At 49.1% G+C, this 24362-nt stretch overlaps 1 protein-coding gene across 9 annotated transcripts in view; it reads left to right on the forward strand.

The window, feature by feature from the left end:
- Window positions 1-24362, forward strand: part of LOC147460875 (uncharacterized) — a 121337-nt gene that overhangs the window by 68245 nt on the left and 28730 nt on the right. For 4 of the 9 annotated variants that reach the window (XM_086508564.1, XM_086508565.1, XM_086508563.1 and 1 more), the window contains exons 2-3: window positions 4958-5041; window positions 5118-5291. The exons of 1 other annotated variant lie outside the window; for it this stretch is intronic. In XM_086508564.1, the coding sequence (XP_086364690.1) occupies window positions 4958-5041; window positions 5118-5291 (258 nt within the window). Of the gene's footprint in view, window positions 1-4938; window positions 5042-5101; window positions 5294-24362 lie in introns of those variants that run through there. 4 more of the 9 variants (XM_086508568.1, XM_086508569.1, XM_086508567.1 and 1 more) reach the window with 3 other exon arrangements.

A 24362-nucleotide genomic window follows, 5' to 3' on the forward strand; every position in this document is an offset into this window, starting at 1 on the left:
CGAAGTTCCTCTGCTAGAAAGTGCTCGCGCTAGGTTTCTTATATACTTGGATTGCTAATTTGCCCTACCCAATTCCCAACAAACCTTAGCTGATCTGACCGTGCCGCGAGGATTTGCTGCGGGAAGGTGAGATCTGCGGGGTTCAGGGGTTCTATTGCGGAGTCTGACTGTTGAAACTGAACACGCTGGTGCTATGGGTGATCTTGTCGCGATGAATCTGCAAAACGCCGATCTGCCATGCTGATGCAAAAATGCTAGGGTTGATGTGCTATTCTGCTGTTGCCGGGGCTGATCTGCAATGCAAAACGCTAGGGCTGGTCTTGGTGGCAAAAACGCTAGGCTTTGCAGATAACTGAAAACGCAAGGTCTGTTGCGAGAAGGTGGTCTTGCTAGAAGGTGCCTGTTGAACGCGAAGTTCCTGCTGCCCCTCCTGCCAGAAAGTGCTTGCACTAGGTTTCTTATATACTTGCATTGCTAATTTGCCGTACTGTTGCTAAATTGGCTTTATCTGACATAAAAATAATTCTAAATGAATTATTGGATTTATAAGTGAGAGGGTTTTCTCGCTTGGAACACCAGGAAAAATAATTCTAAATGAATTATTGGAATTTTAAGTGAGGGTTTTTCTCACTGGAGACATCCGAGTACAGAGTATTCCTAGACTCTAGTGCGTCATTCAAAGTAATGACGGGAGCATTGAGAACGGGAATATCTGTAAGGCCACCAAGAACGAGTACTTCTGATGCGTCACATCGGATGGGTGACAGGGAGCATTAGGAAGAAGTATCCGACCATCCGGGAACGGACATCTCTGATGCGTCATAGGATGGGTGACATAGAGCATCGTGAAGGGGATTGTACCGTAAGTTCGGTAGGAAAGGACTATGTGATGGGTATTCCTGATGCGTCACAAGGTGGGCAACGGGTACATCGGAAAGGGGATATCCATAGTCGAGAGAAAATCCGAACTGGAAAAGAGGAATACGCTTAAAGACGCAAGCACAAGAATAAAGATGGGTTCTGAGAAGCTTTTCTTAAAAAGCGGAATATTTTAACGAGTTTTCCGGGAAGAGCAGACGTTTTCCCACGAGGAATCTATGTTTGCATTGGATTCGTGCATGTGGTTGCATCCAGGGACGCTTGGGAAGTGTTGTGAAAAGCATTGTTTTAAACTTATAAGGTTTTATTGAGTTTTTGGGCAGGTTCAGATCAATTTAAAATATGCCGGCTGCCCACTTAATAAGTGGGCAGCCACTTAGAAAATAAAGCAACAAAACCAGCTAGCGTATTCTCTCTCCCTATTTCGGATAGAACATCGCAAAAAAAACAAAAAAATAGCCGCGATCTCTACACGATCAGCTATTCGTGCCGTGGTCAAGGAGCTATAAAAGCACCACATGCCCTCACGGAGAAAGGGTTACCAACGTCAGCAAGAGAAGACTCTGCCGCTAGATAACGCAAGAGATCGCGAGACTACGAAGCACGGAAGTCGCTTTTTCCACTCAAGAGGGACAGGTATCTATTGTGGATTCGCCATACGAATTGTTGTCGCGTGTTTGCGTATGTGTTTGCAGGTACTTCATCACGAAGGAGAAGTGAGAAGGCTTCGGCCTACGCTTAGGAATTTCGGGAACGGAATTTGGAAATTGTCTGCGGAGTCTTGACTCCGAGTACAGACAGAAAAAGAATTGAGAGCTCGTCTCTCGGATTTCCCTTACGAGAAAGAACGACCATCGAGTCAGAGAATTAGAACGGAGGGGTTTTCTCCGGTTCTTGTTCTTGTAAAAAGATTCTCCCTAATAAAGAATTCTCTTTAAGGGGGGGGACCAGCCCATCTTCTGGTCCCCAGTACTGTGTCCATCTTCTCACTCTCTATCTATTTCTCTCTATATCCTCTGGCTTCAGCAATAAGTGATAAATCCTATTTATCCGGATGTATTTTAAATTGTTATGCGCTCCCATTTGTGACACCTACCCAGTTCCCAACAAAAGTCACTTAAAAATAATAAGTAAAAATTGGCTAAAATAGGGAAAATAGGTCAATGCACTGTAAAAATGCTCTTGATGGGTTTTGATGGAAATCTGATGATCATGTTGTGTGCAACCAGAGGATATGCATCTACTTTAAGTGTCTGGACATGCACGGTTTGCGACGAACAGACTCACAAAAGTGCCAGAGCAGTTCCTATTCCTTAAGCTTACTTAACTGAACTGAACTGAACCCATGTCATGAAGCCGCTTGTCCACGTACACATATGGTTAGATGTGCACGTGACACTATCTTCAAGGCAGGTGATCAACATAGCCTGTCATCATTGTTCCAGATACATGGCTTCAGCATGGACAAATTGCCTCCCTTCCAGTACTCCCTTGATGCACCATCGTTGTCTCTTACACGGGTGGAGATTCCTAAACTCATCCGCTAGGACCTGACCCGGTTGGACACCAAGAGGACATGGATAGAGCCGAAATAGGAGTTGGCACGAAGATGAATTTCTATAGAGAGCATCTTCTTCAACTCACAGGAGATGGGTTTGTGCTTCGTCCCAGCTATATGGATGCACATCTATCTCATGGGTTATTGTGTGCCATTGGTCAGATACGGACATCTTCACATCAGCTTGAGATTGAGACTTGTAGATTTAGAGGGATACTAGCAGCTAGCAGGATATGTTGTCTATGCCATACAAAGCCAGAGATGGAGACACATTATATATATATGTCAGTGCACAGTGTATTACCAGATATGGGGTCGCTTCCACTGTCTATTTAGAGAAGGCTTCGGACCCTTCTTGAGAGTCATGAGCAATCAGGACCAAAGATGTGTTGGCCTGTATCTACTTCAGCTACACAGACACAGAGATAGTTTACTGAGGAGATCTGGAGAGAGACAATCTTAGAGACAGATTACTGATTTCTTCACGCCAAACACTGGACAGATAGAGGAGCAGCCACCATTGTAAAGCTCAGCTCATACTCACACCCGTGGTACTCATTGACTGAGCATTGGAACTAGGGAGATCAAGACGCCCGCGACCGAGGAGAGGAGCTTCACAACATCGACGGAGACTACAACAGAGGATTCAAGCCATACTATCTTGACATCCAGAGTATAGAGGAGGATGGATCCATCACCCATTGTATCTTTCTCTTGTATTTGGCACCCATTGTATCAGCAATCACACATACCGCAGACAGTTGGAGCTAGTAGCACTTCTAGATTCATTTTAGTATTTCTTTTTTTGTACTCAGACACAGTACCAGATTCACAAGTTTGTAACGGATTAGTCTCATAGGTCAGTTTGGCCTTTTGAAGACGTTAAATATCATTTCATTTCATTTCTCTCTCTTGCGGTGGCAGTGGCGCCAAGGAAGGATCTCGCCACCCGCCAAGAAGCAAGGATCACAACCATCGAGGCACAGATCCAAGAACTTGTCGAGGAGAATGAGAGACTCAAAAAACATCTACGCAAGCTTGAAGACGCGAAGGAAGTAGAGAACCAAGCTCTGCTTACAAAAGCACACGAAGTTAAAGCCTCCCTCATCGAGACTGTCATGATGGCTCAAAAGGAATCCCAAGAAGCAGCACACAAGAAGATTGACACCAAGATAGAGGAGGTCATACAAGAATCTCTTGGCCTCAAGGTCAGGATTGGGGGGCTCTACCCACGCCGGTGCACTAGCGAGGACACCTTGGAGGAAGCAATTACCAAGCTCAAAGACATTCTTCAACTTGTCTACATTAAGCCTGAAATTGTCTCTTGGATCAACGACACACATAGGCATGTACCACCCGAGCATTGCATACTCACTCTCAAGGACAAAGATGAATGGATGAAGCTGCTACGCCAATCTTGACTACTCAAGGGAAAAACGTTCAGGATCGTTGGGGAACTGACCACAAATCAACTCAAGAGTAAAGCAAGCGAGCTCAAAAAGATGCATGAAAGCACACAAGCAAGGTAAATGGGTAGTCTACCGAGGTGGCAAAGCTATCATCCAAGAGTTTTGAACCCCTAATTGGCTCCCTAGCTGAACCCCCTTAGGTTTTGTTCTCTTCCTCTCTTTCCTTCCCTCATTCTACCATCTCGATGGACCCTCAATCCTTAACTGATCTGTATCGATAATCCGAATGCATCGTTGTAATGTTTTGTCTTGGTCCCATGGGTCATATATGACCTCCATGGACGATAATTCAATCTCTCTCTGTGAACTTGACAGAGCCACTGAACTTGGCAGATCCAGACGTCCATGACCTCGGGGGGTCTCCCACTACCGACGAAGGTTGCAACAGAAGATACAGATCACTCTAGCTCGACATGCAAGACGCCCAACCAGAGTTCTGACCATGGAGGAAGTCGATGAGATCCGACAGCGACCGATGAGAGATTTCATCTGAACCCACAAACCCCCGGCCTCCCCCCCCCTTTATTCCCTTTCTCCTTAGTGCCTTAGTGTTTTAGTGTTAGTTCTTTGTAACTTGGTAACTTTGTAACCTGGTAATTTCCGTACTCAGACATGGTATCAGATTCACCAATTGTAACTTTTTGGTCTCATAGGTCATTTTGGCCTTTTGAAGACGTTAATATAACATTTCATTTCTCTCTCTCTCTCTCTCTCTCTCTCTCTCTCTCTCTCTCTCTCTCTCTCTCTCTCTCGCACACACACACACACACACACATTTTAGCCTCTGCTTGTTCTTTTTGGTACTATTTGTGTTGTATGCCTTGTATCATTCCTCTTTACACTATGTGGGCTTGTGAGTATTCAAGAACATACCTATAACCTGGGCAGAATAAAAATTTTCAATCATATTGAAGGCACTCTCTGTCATCCTATGTTTCTGAACCCAAACATAACATCAAAGTCCTACAATATCTGGCATAGACATACAGTATTAGTTGGGGGCTCAAAGTAACTTAATTTTAATAATGAGGTATGATGTGGTTTGTTTTAGATTGTCACAAGCATGAACATGAGGTCTTCAAACTGAGAGTTTCAGGTTCACTACATGACAGCATGCTCACGTCAACAGAAAGTGGTATGGTTGTTGAAATCTGGTGGCCTTCAATTTTCTGTTTCACAACTAGTAATGTTTCAGTTGCCGTTTCGTTTAGAATTTTTTCTTCCAGTTTCCAAAAAGTCAAAGAAACTAGAGCTCTCAGAGGAAGCCAGCGCACCAATTTTGGATAAGCCAGCCTTCAGGGAAAAGAGGTCAAGAGAAGAAAAAGATGGGCTAGCACAAAAAGGAATTGCTGGCATGAGCTCAAAACGGGCCTGCAGAAATGATGGTCTGTTTTTCGTTAATGTTAAGCAGTTTTTTTTTAATATGGGTCTTGGAAATTCAGAGATTGCATTTTTGTTTGAGCCCAAGAATCTGTGAAAGATTATCAATCTTTAGTAATCTAGACAAAGCATTTGTAGCGATAACTTTAAGTGTTTGAATGAAAGATAAGAAGGTTTAGGGTATGGTTGTTTTTTGCTAAAAACAAAGAAACATATAAATCTAGGAAAACATGATAGAAGGCTAACAAACATCACTGCTAGCTATTACGAATGTGGGATAAGAGCCACTGAGGCTGTGCATTGATGCATCCAGGCAACAATTTCTCATCTCACAAAACAATGGGATACGTGAACCATTCGGTAGAAATTTTCTCTGATTTGCTTTCCTCTATGGCTCTTGAAAAGAGTCTCCTAGATAATTCCTATCTTTTCTTAAGGTGTTGAAAATTATTCCCGACATCAAAAGCATGCTAAAGGCACCCCCCATTATACTAGCCTGTGTGCTAAATATTTCTTGCTCTTTAGCCAAGCCACAAGGGATAGGAACATGCTCTGAAGAGCAGGGCCCACACTGATATGAAAAGCATTTTCAGAACATTGGCCGAGAGGGAGGGAGCATTTCGTCACCGTGCATTGTCCCTTGGATGGAAGGCAATTATGGCTTGAATGTGCCAATGGTGATGAAGTTGTAAGTCTGGTGCTCATGGTCGTGGATGCTCCTCCTTGCTGATTGGAATGACCATGTCCATTGTTGCTCCTTCAGATAGGTTTTTGTGCTCGATAAAGTACCTCCATTAGCAGGTTCTTTGAGACTATTGAGCAGCCATGCATTTCTCCTCCGATGGCGGGCATGCTAATGGTGAGGAGGTTGTAGGCAAGAAATTGAATCTGGAGGTTGCTTTCCGAACCGGAAGCAACACATGATGTTCTTTTGGAGATTCATAGAGTTGCTTGTGTTCTTGTAGGTGATTCTGAGTAGGGAAGGAAGTTCCCGAGTTCCATGGAGTTTTGAGATTCAAGATGGAGCATGGGAATAGTGCCCACTGTCGGTTCATGTGCTTGTAAAGATTCTGCCACATTGATTCTTTCTTTTTTTTGTTGTTTTTTTTGGGGGTGGGGTGGGGCGCATTTTCCGGTCCCCAGTACTGTGTCAATCTTCTTACTCTTTTTCTTTCTCCCTTTTCTCTTAGTTTGGTATATTTCATCTGAGTTAATTGATATGGTTGTGCGCTCCCGTTTTTGACAAAAATCTCTTCTTCATCATAGTAAAAGGTACACAACAAAGGTCTCATACATGGATAGATTTGAGAAAGTACCAGTGATGAAGCAGACAAAGTCACTCCAAGGATTTGTATGTATTTTATAACATCATAGGGCCATGTCTTAGTCTACTGATATTAGATGAGTTGACACCACTATAGTTTAAGAATAGACGAGCAGATTTGGCTAAGGTAAAAGAAGCAAGGAAGAATGGAAAGTGGGCATTTTAAAGGGGGGGCCAAGCAATCAATGGAGAATTCCATACCCTACTCCCTGAGGAGTGAGCACATCCCTTACCCAGATCAACTACTTCCCACTTTATGTATTGAAACCTCTTTGCACTTCTACCTCTTAGGAGTCCTTGAAGCTTTTTCATAAGCATTATTATTTTTCATTTTGTTTTTCATGCCTTGATGGCATGAATACCCGGAGTGGATTGGAACCAAGATGTATTTGATCTGTCCCCTAGGTCAACTTTGGCTTCCGAAGGAAGTTAATAAACTCTCTCAAGACTCTTCAAATAGATCTTTGAGGTGTCTTGTGATTGTTCCCATGACATTAGAATCTCTCTCTCTCTGGGCAGGCAGGATTCAAGAGAGGTTTTTCTACTCTTGACCATATCTTGACACTCAGAGCTATCATTGAGGAGGGTAGATCACATGGGAGCCGGATCTATTGCAACTTTGTGGACTTCCGCAAAGCATTTGACACAGTACCCAGAGCTAGATTGATGCGCAGATTATAGGAGATGGGAGTACCCACAAAGCTCATTTGGGGGGTCATGGCACTGTACAGGTCAATAGTGGGGCATGTACGCACCTTAGAGGGCCTATCTACAGCGGTTCATTCCACTATTGGGGTGAAGCAGGGTTGCCTGCCCTCTCCTAGTCTGTTTGGTATGTATGTGGATGAGATTTCTGACTACATTGAGAGAGATGGTGATAGAGGTGCACAACTGGTAGGAACATGGATTCCACTATTGTTATATGCTGATGATATTGTGTTGATCTCCGACTCTCCGGAGGGGATGCAACGTCACTTGGATGCTTTGCATAGGTTTGCTCATGAAAGTGGTTTGTGTGTCAACCTTGGTAAAACCAAGGTCATGGTATTTAAATACCACCCCACAGTGGATCAGGAGGTCAGTGCCCGCATTCACATACGGACAGGAGACAGTGGAGTATACAGATGCTTAGACCTACCTTGGAGTGGTTTTTAGTGGACCAGCATTTTCATTGAGAAGAGCAGCAGAGACTAGATTGACTAGAGCCCATGCAGCATTGGGTAGATTGGAGAGGATGTGTTCACATGTTCAGTTTCAGGAGCCTCGAACAAAGCTCTGGCTCTTTGACACCTTGGTGGCTTCTGCATTGCTCTATGGAGCTGAGATTTGGGGACCTTCATTGGATCATCATGGGACGACAGGTCGCACTGATGGATGGGGGGACATGGAGAAGCCACTAGTCTCTATGATCTCACGGCTCATTAGAGCCAAGGCTTCAGTACCACGTGCCATTATCTGAGCGGAGCTAGCTGCCCCCCACTAGTGGTTGAGGCGCTCACTAGATCTGTCTCCTTCATACACCGCATGTGGGAACTTCCCAGAAACAGACATGCCCGCCTTCCACATGAGTCCTCTCGACAATTAGCCATGCAGGGAGATACAACATGCTGGTATGGGGAGATGACATCATAGTTTTAGGCGCATGGGTTCAGCATAGACAGACTGCCCCCCTTCCGGTACTCACTGGATGCACCCTCTCTGACTCTCACACAGTCCGAGATCACCAGGCTCATCCGCCAGGACCTGACTCAGCTAGACACCAAGAGGACATGGATACAGCCAGCACAAGAGCTGCGCATGAAGATGGCTTTCTACAGAGAGCATCTTCTCCAGCTCACGGAGGACGGTTTTGTGACGAGACCCAGAAACATGGACACCCACTTGTCTCATGGGATACGAGGTGCTATTGGCCAGATACGCACATCTTCACACCATCTGCGGATCCAGATTGGGAGATACAACAGAGTACCAGCAGAGGCCAGGACATGCCTCCTGTGTGACCTAGAGCCTGAGACAAAGTTGCACTACACATGCCACTGCCCCGTCTACTACGAGATACGTGGCCACTTCCACCGCTTGTTCAGAGAGGGCTTCGGACCACTCTCGAGAGTCATGCGGTACGAGGATCAGAGATGCTTGGGTCTGTTTTTGCCCGAGCTGTGCAGACACAGAGAGAGCCTGATGAGGGAGAGGCCAGCCAGTCTCAAAGACGGATCACAAACTTCTTTAGAGCAGACACTCGACACCCGGAGGAGCTACCACCACAGGAGAGGTCGTCGCCTCACACCAGAGGCACACTGATCGACCGAGCGACCAAGCTAGGGAGATCCAGACGCCCACGACTGCGGAGGACTAGACAATATCGACGGAGGTTGCATCAGAGGATTCGGATCACTTTGGCCCGACATGCATGACGCCCGGTCAGGCTATTGACCATGGAGGAGATTGATGAGATCCGCCAGCGACCGATGCTGGATCCCACCTAGCTTTTCACACCTAGCTGTTTCGGATTCCATAGCATTTTATTCTGTCATTTTATTTTATTTTGTCATTTTTGTTACTCTGACTTTGTATCAGATCCACCACATTGTAGCTTTCTGGTCTCATAGGTCATTCTGGCCTTCTGAAGAAGTTAATATAACGTTTCATTTCTCTCTCTCTCTCTCTCTCTCTCTCTCTCTCTCTCTCTCTCTCTCTTATGTCATTGCACAATGTACTATGAGATACGAGGCCGTTCTCATTGTCTATTTAAAAAGGGTTTTGGGCCGCTATCTAGGGTCATGAGTTATGAGGATCAAAGATGTCTTGGACTGTATCTACTTGAGTTACACAGGCATAGAGACACTTTACTGAGGAGAGATGGAGAGAGATAGTCCCAGAGACAGATTACAGATTTCTTTACACTAGATATTGGACACCTAGAGGAGCAGCCACCATTGCAGAGCTCCACCCGCACTTATACTACCACTACTGGCATTCTCATAGACCGAGCATTGGAGCTAGGGAGATCTAGACGACCGCGATTGAGGAGGAGCTACACAGTATCGACGGAGACTACAACACAGGATTCGAGCCATACTTTCTCGATGTCCCAGAGTGCAGATGAGGATGGATCTCTACCATATCCCCCCCCCCCTTCTCTCATTGTACTGCCATTGTACTGGGCACCTTTGTATTAGCTTGCACATCCATACAGTCCCAGCTTGTAGTAGTTGTATTTTTTGTATTAGCTTGCACATCCATACAGTCCCAGCTTATAGTAGTTGTATTTTTTGTTTCAGTTCCTTTTGATTCCGGACATGGTATCAGATTCACTATGTTGTAACAGCTTGGTCTCATAGGTCATTTTGGCCTTTTGAAGACGGTAATATATCATTTCATTTCATTTCTCTCTCTCTCTCTCTCTCTCTCTCTCTCTCTCTCTCCATAGGAGGGGCAGCTAGCTTTGCTCGAATGTAGCATGGGGTATGGAGGCCTTGGCTCTGATCAGTCTAGAGATCATAGATACCAAGGGCCTCTCCATACATCTCCAACCATCCTGCCTACAGAAGGTCCCCATATTTGCACCGCATGCAATATAGCTTAGTCTACTAAAGTATCAAAGAGCCATAACTTTGTCCAAGGTTCCTAGACCTGAACGTGCGAACACATCCTCTCCAAGCCTCCCAAGGCCGCAAAAGCTATAGTCAGTCTAGTCTCTGCTGCTCTCCCCAAAGAAAACCTCGGCCCAGTGAAGACAACCCCAAGGTAACTGTATGAATCTGTATACTCTACAATCTCTTGACCATATGTGAAAGTTGGTGCTGATCTCCTGATCCACTGTGGTGTGGTCTTAAACACCATAACCTTGCTTTTACCAAGGTTTACAGACAATCCACTATCCTCTGCAAAACTATGTAATGCATCCAACTGTCGCTGCATACCCTTTGGTGAGTCAGAGATCAACACAATATCATCAGCATATAACAACAATGGGATCCACGTCCCTGCCAGCCGGGCACCTCTATCACCATCTCTATCAATGTAATCAGACACCTCATCAACATACATACCAAATAGAGTAGGAGACAATGGGCCACCCTGTTTCACCCCAATGGTGGAGTGAACTAAATCAGATATCCCCTCCAGGGTGCGTACATGTCCCATCATTGATCTGTATAGAGCCATAATCCCCCAAATCAACACTATGGGCACCCTCATCTCGTGCAGTTGCGCATCAATCGAGCTCTCGGTACCATGTCAAATGCTTTGCGAAAATCCACAAAGCTACAATAAATCCATCTCCCATGTGACCTGCCCTCCTCAATGATGGCTCTGAGTGTCAGAATATGATCAAGAGTGGAGAAACCCCTCCTAAAACCGGCATGGCCCTTTGCTCGTACACCCTCACCCTCTGCCCAATTACTCAACTGCTGCTCAAGAATGGATGCATACAACCGTGCCAATGTGTGTCCAACCATAATAGTGCGGTAATTCCCAGGCTCTGTAGGATCACCTGCCTTGAAGATAGGCACAATAATAGACAACCTCCAAGTCTCAGGTAACCCCTCACACATGGCACGATTGAACAACACTGCAAGAACCTCTACCAGCATATCTCTAGCATGTATGAAGTGCTCTGCTACTAGACCATCATGATCATATGCCCTGCTGGTCCTCATCCTGTGAATGGCTCTCTTTACCATCTCAGTGGTAAAGAAGGTGCTGGTAGGTGGGCATGGCTCTGAAGGGTTCCTGTCCATGAACTGTATATAACGATGTCGCATACTGGCCCCACTTATAAGGAGAAGTAATCACCGGGGGAGGGGAGTGCTCATGAAAGAATCGCCATGCCTCTCTTGTGTCTCTACTCAAGAACAATCGATACAAGTCTCGCTCCATCTGGGCCAAGTAAGCTCGTTTCTTCCGTCGCACAAGGCACCGGGAAGCAATCCGAGATTGTCTGTAACTGATGAGTCCTAAAAGAAGATCTCTCTGGAGTTGGGCTCTCATCTCTCTGCACTCCTCATCATACCAACTATTTTGGGGCATGCTCCGAGAATGTCGCCTCCGACCCGGCTGAGTGTGTGGGTATGCCTCTGATGCTGTACCATGCAGTGTCTTAGTCAGTAAAGTGGTGCACTGCTCCACTCAGAGACCAGGACTAGCTGTGCATAGACGCCTATAGATCTCCTCTGTATAAACGGAGTGAGTCTCTGGTGTAAATGTATAACGGGTATGTGACCTGCCTCCTGATGTCTGGGCTATACTATACTGTAATGAAACGGACAATGTCAAAAGAGCATGATCCACTGATACTCCCATTGGTCTTGCTCCCACTATGAAATCCTACCAGCTAGAGCCAGAGACAAAGCTACATTATGTATGTCATTGCACAGTGTATTATTAGATTCGGGGCCGTTTCCACTGCTTATTTAGAGAGGGTTTCGGTCCTTTCTCTAGGGTCATGAGTTATAAGGATCAGAGATGTCTTGGGCTATATCTACTTGAGTTACACAGATATAGACACTTTACTGGGGAGAGCTAGAAAGAGACAGTCCCAGAGACAGATTACAGATTTCTTTTCACTAGATATGGGACAGCCAGAGGAGCAGCCATCACTGCAGAGCTCCGGCCACACTCATTCGACCACTACCGTCAATCTCATCGACCGAGCATTGGAGCTATGGAGATCCAGACGGCCATGATTGAGGGGAGGGGCTACACAGCAACAACAGAGACTACAGCAGGGGATTCGAGCCATACTCTCTCGACATCCAGAGTGCAGATGAGGATGGATTCTAGTGATTGTAGTGTTTTTGTTCTAGTATTTTTGTACCCAGACATGGTGTCAGATTCACAATTTTGTAAGAGTTTGGTCTCATAAGTCATTTTGGCCTTTTGAAGACGTTAATATAACATTTCATTTTCTCTCTCTCTCTCTCTCTCTCTCTCTCTCTCTCTCTCTCTCTCTCTCTCTCTCTCTCTCTACTGGCACTCGCATAGACCGAGCATTAGAGCTAGGGAGATCTAGACGACGGCGATTGAGGAGAGGAGCTACACAGTATCGATAGAGACTACAACAGAGGATTCGAGCCATACTTTCTCGACGTCCAGAGTGCAGATGAGGATGTATCTCTACCATATCTCCCCCCCCGCCCTTCTCTCATTGTACTACATTGTACTGGGCACCTTTTGTAGTAGCTGGCACATCCATACAGTGATTGTTTCGGTTCTTCTTGATTCCAGACATGGTATCAGATTCACTATGTTGTAACAACTTGGTCTCATATGTCATTTTGGCCTTTTGAAGACGTTAATATATCATTTCATTTCATCTCTCTCTCTCTCTCTCTCTCTCTCTCTCTCTCTCTCTCTCTCTCTCTCTCTCTCTCTCTCTCCATGCCCTGCTGACTGCTGACTGCACGCCATGCCCTGCTGCACCCTCGCTATGACCTGTTGCACTGCTTGCGCGCCCAGCTACCTACGCGCAGCATGTTTTGCGCGCCTAATTACTTGCGCGCAGCCTTTTCTTTTTTTTTAACTTTCATTTTGGGCCTACCTGCGGGTTGGAGTCTATTCCCAGTGCCCTTGCCCGTCAGCTATTCCCACTGCCCTGCCCGTCAGGTCTGCCCCTGCCCGTCAAGTTTTCTCCCGTCACCTTTTTCAACCTTCAATACAAAGGGGCCTCACCCATTGAGTCGCCCCCTGAATAGCTATGGCAAAAGGGGCCACAAAGGATGAAATCGCCAAAATGGAGGACAAGCTACACGCCACGATCAAAGAAAACAAGAAATTTACCGACTCCGCCATCACCACTATCATCAACCGCCTCTCTAAACTTGAGAAAGAAGTAGAAGTCTTGAACAAAGAGAAAGAAGAATGGGCAAGGGAGAAGGAAGACAAAAAGAAGGAGCTTGAAGGATGGAAGAAGGAGAAGGAAGAGATGCATGAGCAAATGGCCATCCTCAAGGCCTCAATCGCATCCCTTACCCCCGAGGAAGGGTTACAAAGTAGAAGACCCAACCCCCTTCACCAAAGCTTGGCGAGCCGGCAAAGACCTCACCAAGAAGAGGCCTCTTATACTCCAATTCCCATCGGAAGAAGCACGCATCCTTTTCATCCGAAAGAGGGTAATCCTACGAGGTCTCACGGCCCCCCCCATCTACCTAGATGACGACCTCACAAAAATGCAAGTGGAGCATAGAAGAGCATGCATTCCCCGGATCCAACAAGCACGCAATGAAGGAAAACGAGCCTCCTATCGCGACAGCCGGGTCATCATCGATGGCACGGCCGTAGCAAAGGGACTCGCGGCCTATGGGACACTATATGAGGAGATACACATGGCAGTTTGGAACTGCAATGGCTCTCTGTGGACACACCTAGGGAGATTGGAGGAGGTGATGCATGACAGAGACGTCATTCTACTCACAGAGACACATGAGAGCTCAGAGAGAGGTCTACCCCGAGTACAGGATTATCAGTGGGAGTCTACACACAGGAAGTGCACAGGGCACAACACCACTAGAGGATCTGGCGGAGTAGTAGTCCTCTACCGTCGCTCACTCCATAGCAGGATATGGATAGTAGCCCGTGACCCAGGAGCACACTACATGTGGGTGCGGATTGAGCTCTCTGATGAACACATTCTCTACATTGCCATTTGCTACTTCGCACCCAGTGGTTCTAGATTTGCATAGACAGGCGGAGGAGAGACAGATGAGGCTCATACGCAGGGAGGAGAGGAGGAGGATGATACACTTTCACCATATGCATGTCTCAGGGAGGAGATCATGGAATACTCCAGGCTTGGAGAAGTTTTCCTCACAGGAGACTTCAACGCCAGGACACAGAGTAGACAGTGTGACATCTAGGACTTTGACGACCCATAGCTACTCTCCACCATGGAGAACACAGAGGCAGAGAGGTTTTCCAGAGACACCACCACACCGACATCGTACGGGCGACATCTACTTCGCTTGGGATCACAACACCGTCTCGTATCTACAATGGGATGGCGCAATGGCCATCATCTGGAGGCCTGACTTGCATACCACCATCAGTACCCAGCGGCGGTAGTACAATGGACTACATCATCGGCTTCAGAGAGGCAGCTCACCTGCTCACATCCTTCACCATCCCACCACTACCTATTGGGGCTGACCATGCATATCTTGCCCTCTCTTTCACTGGCTCACCCATCTCACACACACCACCCACACTCACACCTCACACCGCCATACATTTCACACATGAGCTAGCCAGAGTTTGCTCATCGCATGTCTACGAGGGGATCTACACTCTCGACCCAGATACACCACTCTCTACACTCACTAGCCAGCTTTCCGCAGTTTTACACACCTCAGCCCTCAGCTGCTTTCCACATACTACCCACACTGGTAGACCTCCACCCTCTGGGACGATGCCCCAGAACCGGTGGTACGACGAGGAGTGTAGAGATCTATACAGGCAGCTACGGGCTCGACAAGCCTTGGAGGAGATCACTGAGAGCGAGGTCCGGCGACAGATGAAGGCCATCACACGCCGTAAACGGCTGGCCTTCGAAGAGGCACAGGAGCTTGAGCTATACCACCTTCTCATGAGTACAGACTACGCCACCGCATGGAGGATTCTCAGAGAGCCACGTCCTACCACCCCCCTGGAGGATCCTCAGATCTGGCATGATTACGCCGAGCGCCTATACCAGATATCTGGGCAGCCATTGATCCCGGAGCCACCCGACCCTCGACCTACCACCTCGACTTTCTTCACATCTAGTATGGTGAAGAGGGCTATTCGACGCCTCCAGCATGGCCGCTCAGCAGACCACACTAGACTACAGAGCGAGCACCTCATCTATGCAACAGACACCCTCTCCCCCTTGATAGCACGTCTCTTCAACCGCGCTTTGGTTGAGGGACTACCAAAGGAGTGGACCATGCACACCATTGTGCCGATCCACAAATCTGGCGACACCTTGGACCCAAGGAACTACAAGACTATCATGATTGGCCACACATTGGCCAAACATTATGGGGCAGTTCTTGAGGCAGAGCTCAGCACATACGCAGAGGCATCAGGGCTACGTGCACTAGGACAAGCAGGGTTTCGACGCACTTTCTCGACCATCGATCACATCTTCGTGCTTCGTTGCTTGATCGACGGAGCGAAAGCACGGAAAGACGACTCTACTGCTGCTTTGTGGATTTCCGCAAGGCTTTTGACACCATCCCTAGAGAGAGACTCTTTCAACGTCTCCAGGAGCTACAGATACCATCTGAGATGATATGGGCCATTCATTCTTTTGTATGCATAGGTCATAGGTAGAGTGCGGTGCCCAAGTGGAGTATCGGACCCCATTGCTAGCACCATTGGTGTGAAGCAAGGATGCCCCCTCTCCTCGACCCTATTTGGCCTCTACATTGACGAGATAGTAGATTACATCCTACGAGCAGGCAGGGCGGGCTCCGACTTGGCAGGTACACCAGTCCATATTATGCTCTATGCAGATGATATTATTCTAGTTTCTGAGACACAGGAGGGACTACAGAGCCACCTACACGCCTTGGATGATTTCTGCACACATCGAGGGCTCACAGTGAACCTTGGCAAGACCAAGGTCATGATCTTCCACACCTCTAGGACAGTCCGGAGTAGAGCAGTGCTCATGGTAGCAGGTGGACAGGTTGAGGTAGTTGATTCATATGTATATTTGGGGGTGACTTTCACTGGCACCATGGGTAGATTTTTCATGACCCAGGCAGCCAGAGAGCGGCTTACACGAGGATATGCATCATTGGCCACCTTAGAGCGCAGATGCCACCAGGCCCACTTCCAGGAGCCCCGCACCAAAGGGTGGCTTTTTGACACTTTAGTTACACCTGCCATGATGTACGCTGGCGCAGTATGGGCACCAAGACTCTCAGCATCTGTCTGGACACAGATAGAGCGCCCACAGATCATTATGATCTCTCGTTTGCTCCATAGCAAACCATCAGTACCACACGACATCATCAGAGCAGAGCTAGCGGCACCCCCGATGCTAGTAGACGCCCTCTTCCAGACAATTTGCTTCATCCAGCGCATGCGAGAGCTTCCACCACACAGACTCACACGCAGAGCTTTCGAGGCATGGATACAGCTACATCAGGAGGGGGACACCAGAGCATGGTACTCACAGGTCACAGAGTGGTTCACATCCCATGGCTTGGACATCACAGACTTGTCCCCTTTTCAGTATGATCTTGACTCCCCATACATACGCCTCTCACACCATGAGAGGAATCGAGTTCTCAGACAGGATCTCTGGCAGCTATACATCCGAGAGACATGGATCACACCCAGAGAGCCTCTTCCTACGAAGAGGCAATACTACAGAGACCACTTCCTGACCATCCTAGCAGATGGTTTCATCCAGAGACCGAGATACATGGATGTCCACATGCCACATAGAGCACGGGTTTCCATTGGACAGCTCAGAGTATCATCACACCAGCTAGAGATTGAGGCAGGGAGAGCTGCACATGTCCCCAGGGCAGAGAGGATATGCAGACTTTGCACAGTAGACATTGAGAGTGAGGAGCATTTTGTGTGCAGATGTAGAGCATATGAGGGGATCAGAGGCAGATATCCGACTTTGTTTGCAGATCAGCCCACCTTACACTAGATTCTTCAGTCTAGTGACCAACGACTTTTCGGCCGCTTCCTCATAGAGGCACATCAGCACAGGGACTCTCTCCTTCAGACATCATCAGTCGTGAGAGACGAGCGCCAGACACAGCTTACAGATTTCTTCCAGAGGGGCACAGTAGTACCACCATCCCAGACTACTCAGAGAGGAGTGACTCTACAGCAGGCTGAGGAGGTCCGAGCTCGCAGACGTCCACATCCCCATGGGTGTAGGGCACCCCCACTTCACCAGAGAGATCCAGGAGATCTAGGAGCGCTACTACAGATCTCTAGAGGAGAGACGCATCCGAGCTTTTGTAGATCCAGCCGCCATCCTACGGGGATTGTTCACACCTCACTCACCCATGCATCATGTCTTACACCCTAATTACGGGAAAGGATGGAGCTAGAGATATGATAGCATTTCTTTCATGATTGTAAATACCCCAGCATATAGGATTGCATCTCTCCCCTGTTTTTTAGAACCCCACCCTTGTACCACCTCCCTCCTCCCTCTGTCCTTACACAGGATAGCTATTTTTGCTTTGTACCTTTTCATCCTTCACAGGATATCTAGAGGACACCCACCCCATGTACTTTGATTTGTCTCATAGGCCGATTTCGGCCTCCTATGGACGTTAAAAAATCTTTCTTTCTTTCTTTTCTCTCTCTCTCTCTCTCTCTCTCTCTCTCTCTCTCTCTCTCTCTCTCTCTCACGGGTCAGCAATCGAGCAGCGTGCAGGTGGGAGTCCCACACAAGTAACGTGCTCTCTCTGTCTCTCTGTCACGGGTCAGCAATGGCGAGCAGCATCCAACCAGTAGCGTGCAGGTGAGTAGACCAACAACACATTAGAGCTGACTGCGGGGGAAGGCAGGGCTGATAGTACGCAGGCTGGGAGGTTGACACAGTTACTGATGGCAAGAACACAATGTGGACTGGGCATGAGTGGCACGCAGCACTTTCGCACTCACACTTAGCCGTTGCTCCATTGCGAACGCCGGCAGTGAGGCAGTCCCACAGAGGGGGCTGCGTGCAGGTGGCAGTCAGAGCCCTGAGCGGGCCTATTGGAACCGCAGGCCAACCGAGCTGGGGGCCACGTGTGTCTAACTTCCACTACAGGTGCTGGAACGGGAGCAGACCCCCCTGGGGCTGCATCTCTTATCTTTGGCGTGGTACATTCCCTGCACCCTGCGGGGTATCCTTTTGTTCACAGGTAGTCTCATTCCAGGGGGCTGCGTGGTGTATGTTGGACAGCTTTGGACAGGTTTGGACTCAGGATAGCGGGCGCAAGGCCCTCCATTACATCTTGCTTTATGGTTGATGCCCGCATTGGGCTGTGGTTGTGCATTCACCCGCTGTGGGTTGTGGATCACTGACTCTCCACCTGGTCTCAGCTGAGCCAGAGTGTCGAGACATTTTTGGGTTTTCGGCTGGTCTCTCGAGTGGGACTCGAGCCCACATCTTTGTATGCCAGGAAGGGTGAGCCGTGGTGCTCCGAACCCTATTTGACTCCTTTTTCTAGTGTGCCGGCCACTATAGATCCGGACATAGATTCTCTCTCATGCACTCATCCGAGCCAGAGCATCGAGCTATACCCGCATCGCCAATGGAGGCCATGAGCGCTTCGCTAGTGGAGGCCATGATCATTTCGCCAGTATGTAAGCTCCATACGAAGGCAACCTTTGTGCTAACAAACAAGCGGATACCACAAATGGAAAGGGAGATGAAAGAATGGAAAGCAGAGACGGAGGGATGGTGGAAAGAGAAGGCCAACCTTCTTCAAATGTTTCTCAATGAAGGCGCGCAATGGAAGAAGGAGAAAGAGGACTTGCACGCAGAGCTACAAGCATTTAAGGCGGATTCACAAGCACTTAGAGAAGAGGTCACAGCCCTCAAGCGAGAGCTTGCGGATAGAGTAAGCAGTGGACTGGAAGAAGGGGAATTTCATCCCTCGGTGATAGACGAGATCAAGGTCATCAAGGAGCATGTACGGATGATCACAGAGGAGGAGAAACAGAAGGTGGTAAAGACGTCTTTGTGGATGGATGTGATCACGAAGAGGCAGAAGAAGGCGGATGAGGCCGAGAAATGGATAGAAGTCGCTAAGAAAGGGAAAGGGAAAGAAACCACATCCGTCCCCACTCCTACAATCATCAACATGACTCTAGAAGAAGAGCAGTGAAGGAAAACTAGAGCCTTGCATGTAAGAGTAACCGGTCTAAAAGACCGAGATGATGTGGAAGGGAAAGTCGAAGAACTTCTCCGCATGATGGGTAGTGAGGCTACTCATACAAAGGCATGGAGGGTAGGAAAGAAGACATAAGGCAATGGGGAGACTTCAAAAGGGAGAGCTTTAATAATCCGTTTCCCATCCATGGAGGCAAAGAAGGACTTCTTGAAGAAGCGCCCTACACTAAAGAAAACGGGCATATACTTGGAGATGACCTCACTCTCACACAGCTTGCTCATATGAGAGGTAATGCCAGAGATTCAAGCATCAAGGGAGAAGGGAAAGACGGCCTTCTACAGAGATGGCCGGGTGGTGATTGTAGAGCGGCGCTCCACATGACGGTGCGAGACCTATGGGACCACACTCAAAGTTGCCACCTGGAATTGTAATGGATCTATGCGCCTTGATATGGGTGCTTTTGAGGATAGTTTTACGGGAAGAGACATCGTCTTCTACTCTGAGACACATCAGGCCTCGGGGCAATCTATGCCTCACATTAGTGGATATAGATGGGAGAGAGCCTGTAGACAGGAGACACGATCAGAGCACAGAGGGCGGGGCTCAAGAGGAGTGGCAGTGTTATTCAGAGAGGAGTTGCAGCCATTGATACATATAGCCCGCAGGGATGAGCAAGCTAGGTACATGTGGGTGAGATTGAGAGCAGAGACAGGCAGATATCTTTACATTGCTATTTGCTACTTTCCCCCAAGTACGTCAGTTTATGCACCACCTAAAGGACAGTCCCCCTTCTCTATTTTGGATGATGACATATGGGAGCTCTCTAGAGATGGTGACATCATCATTCTAGGGGATTTCAATGCTAGGACTGCCCATCATCAGACAGTATTTTATGATACTTCAGAGGAGATGCTGAGAGAGTTGGATGTTGCAGAGACGAGCCTATCCAGACTATCACAGGATGGAGGATACACTGAGTATGGACGACACTTGATAGACATGGGGACTGCACATGGATTGGCCATCTTGAATGGCCTACAAAGGTTTCCCGCTGCGGGGGGTTTTACATGCTTTCCACACAGACATGGAGCCAGCACAGTGGATTATGTCATGGCACAGCCGAGCCTCATCTCTAGTATCCAGGACCTCACGGTTGGACCCAAACCTGTTGGTGTGGCAGTGGATCATGCTCTTGTGTCACTGACCATTTCTTTTCAGTTTAGTGTAGCACACAGGCTACGGGCAGGAGTCCCTACTCGCTACACCTTCACGCGGGAGACGGACTCTGTATACATAGATGGGATCTAGAGACGCCTGTGCACAGAGGAGCCAGGGCGACCTCTGGAGGAGCTTACTATTATACTGACACAAACACTACACAATGCAATAGCAGAGGCATACCCACATGCCCACCTTGAGCAGAGACGCCGTTCGGGGAGCATGCTCCAGAACAGTTGGTATGATGAGGAATGCCGGGACACTAGAGCTAGACTTCAGAGGGAGGTGCTTTTGGGGGACATCACTCACAGGCAGTCACAGATTGACTTCTGACGCCTAGTGCGGCGGAAGAAGAGGGCATTTTTGGCTCACCTAGAGCAGGATCTATACCAGCTATTCTTGAGTCAGGACTCATGTGAGGCATGGAGGCTCTTTCATGAGCACCCCCCCGCCCCCTGCCATCACTTCTACAGAGGCCTAGGGCCAATATGCATCATCTCTGTACACAGTTCCTGAGCAGCCCCCCCTTCCCGACCCCCCGATCCATGCCAACACACATGTGCTTTTTTCACCGCTGAGATGGTGAGGAAGGCCATTGACAGGATGAGGACTGAGAGAGCATATGATCATGATGGCTTAGTGGCTGAGCATTTCAGGCATGCCAGAGATTTACTAGCAGAGCTTCTAGCAGTTATGTTTAACCGTGCCATGTGTGAGGGCTTGCCTGATACTTGGAGCCTATCTACTATTGTACCTATCTTCAAGTCGGGAGACCCTATGGAGCCTGGGACTATCGCACTATCATGATTGGACACACATTGGCACGGTTGTACGCATCTATTCTTGAGCAGCAGCTGAGTAGATGGGCAGAGAGGGAGGGGATAAGCGCAGCCTAGCAGGCAGGTTTCAGGAGGGGTTTTTCTACTCTTGACCATATCTTGACACTCAGAGCCATCATTGAGGAGGGCAGATCGCGTGGGAGACGGATCTGTTGTAGCTTTGTGGATTTCCGCAAAGCATTTGACACAGTGCCCAGAGCTAGATTGATGCGCAGATTACAACAGATGGAAGTACCCACAGAGCTCATTTGGGGGGTCATGGCATTATACAGGTCAATAGTGGGCCATGTACGCACCCCAGAGGGTCTATCCACACCGGTTTACTCCACTATTGGGGTGAAGCAGGGCTGCCCGCTCTCTCCTACTCTATTTGGTATGTATGTAGATGAGGTTTCTGACTACATTGAGAGAGATGGTGATAGAGGTGCACAGCTGGCAGGGACATGGATTCCACTATTGTTATATACTGATGATATTGTGTTGATCTCCAACTCTCCGGAGGGGATGCAATGTCACTTGGATGCTTTGCATAGGTTTGCCCAGGAAAGTGGTTTGTCCGTCAACCTTGGTAAAACCAAGGTCATGGTAAAAAAGGAAGAAGTCGAACGCACGCTCCACGTTGCGCCATCGCTCCCCCCCCCCCCCCCTCTCCTCCCAGCGCTGCCCATTGCCATCCCCCCCCCCCCCCCCCCCTTGCGCTGGCTGCCTCCTCCCGCTGTCTACCTCCCTCCCCCCCGCTTGGCCTCAGCCCCCGCTGCCCCCCCTCGCGCTGCCCCTGCCCCTGTCCGTCCGCCCACCCTCAGCCGCCGCCCGCTGCCCTCTCCCTTGCGCCAACTACGCTACCCTTCCCGCTTGCCCTAGTCCGCTGCCCCCCCCCCCCCCCTGCCCTGTTCGCCCGCCCGTTTTGTTCTTCCTCCTCGACAGCTCCCTGCAGTTCGGCCCTTTCAGCACTGGTTCAATTCCTTGGAGCAGTGTTCGGCGCGCCCAATTGCAGCACCCTCCCGTCGCCCTCTTCTTACGCCTTCTCCAGGCCGGCTTCTCGCAAAGGTGGGCAAGATCTTGGATGTCCAGATTCTCGGACGGGGTTACTATCAAATCGAGTTTGAGACTTCCGAGATGGCGTCCAAGGTCATAGCTATGAGTCCACTGGCCATCCGAGCATCACGTGCCCACTTCTGACAATGGCTACATGGTTTTGACCCAGCTTCGGATGTTCTAGTAGAGGAGGCAGACATCCCCATCTCAGTCTGCTTTCCGGGTTTACGGAGGGAGTACTTACCACTTCTTTCCAGGATCGGTTCCGCCATTGGGACTGTCCTGGAGACACCTCGTATGGCAGCATCAATAGCTGCCAAGGCGGCTGGCATTCCCTTAGTTCGAGTTTTGGTCAGAGATACCCACACGCTCCCGAAGGTTATCCTTTTACCTCGGGTGAGTGGGGGTTGGTTTCGACAAAGTGTGGAGTACTCGGGCCTCCCAAACCAGTGCTTCATTTGCTGACAGATGGGCCATCTAGCGAAGGCCTGTCCACGGAGGAGGCCGCGACCTGCACCACAGCCTCAGCCCCAGCCCCAGCCTGCCAGGGCTGGCCCACAGCCACAGTCAGCGGCACAGCGCACACATGCAGATCCACCCTCCGAGCCTGGGGCTCCAGCGGAGGAGGGGTGGCAGTAGGCCTGTGGTCGACGACGCTAGGGGCCACAACGTCAGCCTGGCACTCAGAGTGGCCCTCAGGTGGCTACTCAGCAGCAGTGGGTTCCCCCGAGGAACCGCTTTGGTCTTCTTGAGCAAGAGGAGATCCCTGCGCTAGCCCCCACCTCCGCTTCAGCCTCAGCAGCCTCTCCCCCCACAGAGTTCCCCCCCTCTTCCTCATCCTCCCCCCCGCCTTTTGCTCCCATCGCCTCTCCACCCCGCCCCTCTACCTCTGTCGCCCCAACCCGCCCCTCTTCTCCTTCACTCCCCCCAGCTCCTTCTTCCCCCCCTCCTGCTCCAGTTCCACAGTCGACTCAGGAGGCTGGTCCTTCTCCAGCGGCTAGGAGATCTCTTGGCAGCGCCTTTGCCACGAGTTGCCTAGCGAGAGAGGGTCAGCCCTTCTTACGGCCCCCTTTGCAGATTCAGACATCTTCCCTTATAGCTATCCCTCGGGGTCTGACGAGCATTGACATCCGACGCCGCTGGGACTTCTTCGACTACGGGTTCACTCGTTTTCTCGGCAATTCCGCAGCAGACCATGAGGCAGCCTGCTTCAGGGTCCATGCCTTGTTCCTTGCCGCTAGGGGGATAGAGGCCTTGGACTCAGCAGTTGGTTTCTCCTTCCCCCTCTGTGGTAGGGCCGAGACAGAGTGGTCCCTCGACTCAGTGTTGGGATGGTTGTATACACAGGTCCTAGAGTTCTCTCATCACATGGGAGAACTTGGAGTTACAGATATACTGCAGACTTTGTGGCCATTGGCCAAGTTTGCGGTGACACCCCCAGACTCAGCAGGATGTAGGCACATTGTGGTGTACTTCTTTGCTGATACGCAGTGTTTTCCTTGCTATGTATACATTCATGAGGACTCCTGGACTGAGGAGGTTGCTTTACGCACGGCTCGCTCTGCTTGGGCTTGGGCTAGACACTCACTACAGTCACGCCTATCTAGAGGACGCTCGGATGCGGATTACTCCCCATCCTAGCCAGCCTCGAAGATAACCCGTCTTGCTGCTGCGGGCAGCATCTGTTCTCTCTCGTTCCCAATGAGGATCGTCTCATGGAACGTGCAGGGACTAGGTGGGCCCCAGTTTCAGCGACAGCGGGGCCGATTGCGTCAGGAGCTTCAGCGTTGTCTTGTGGGAGGAGAGATTGATTTCCTTATG

The sequence above is a fragment of the Adiantum capillus-veneris genome, chromosome 3 (genome assembly GCF_014529385.1).
Source record: "Adiantum capillus-veneris isolate H3 chromosome 3, ASM1452938v2, whole genome shotgun sequence".
Lineage (NCBI taxonomy): Eukaryota > Viridiplantae > Streptophyta > Polypodiopsida > Polypodiales > Pteridaceae > Adiantum > Adiantum capillus-veneris.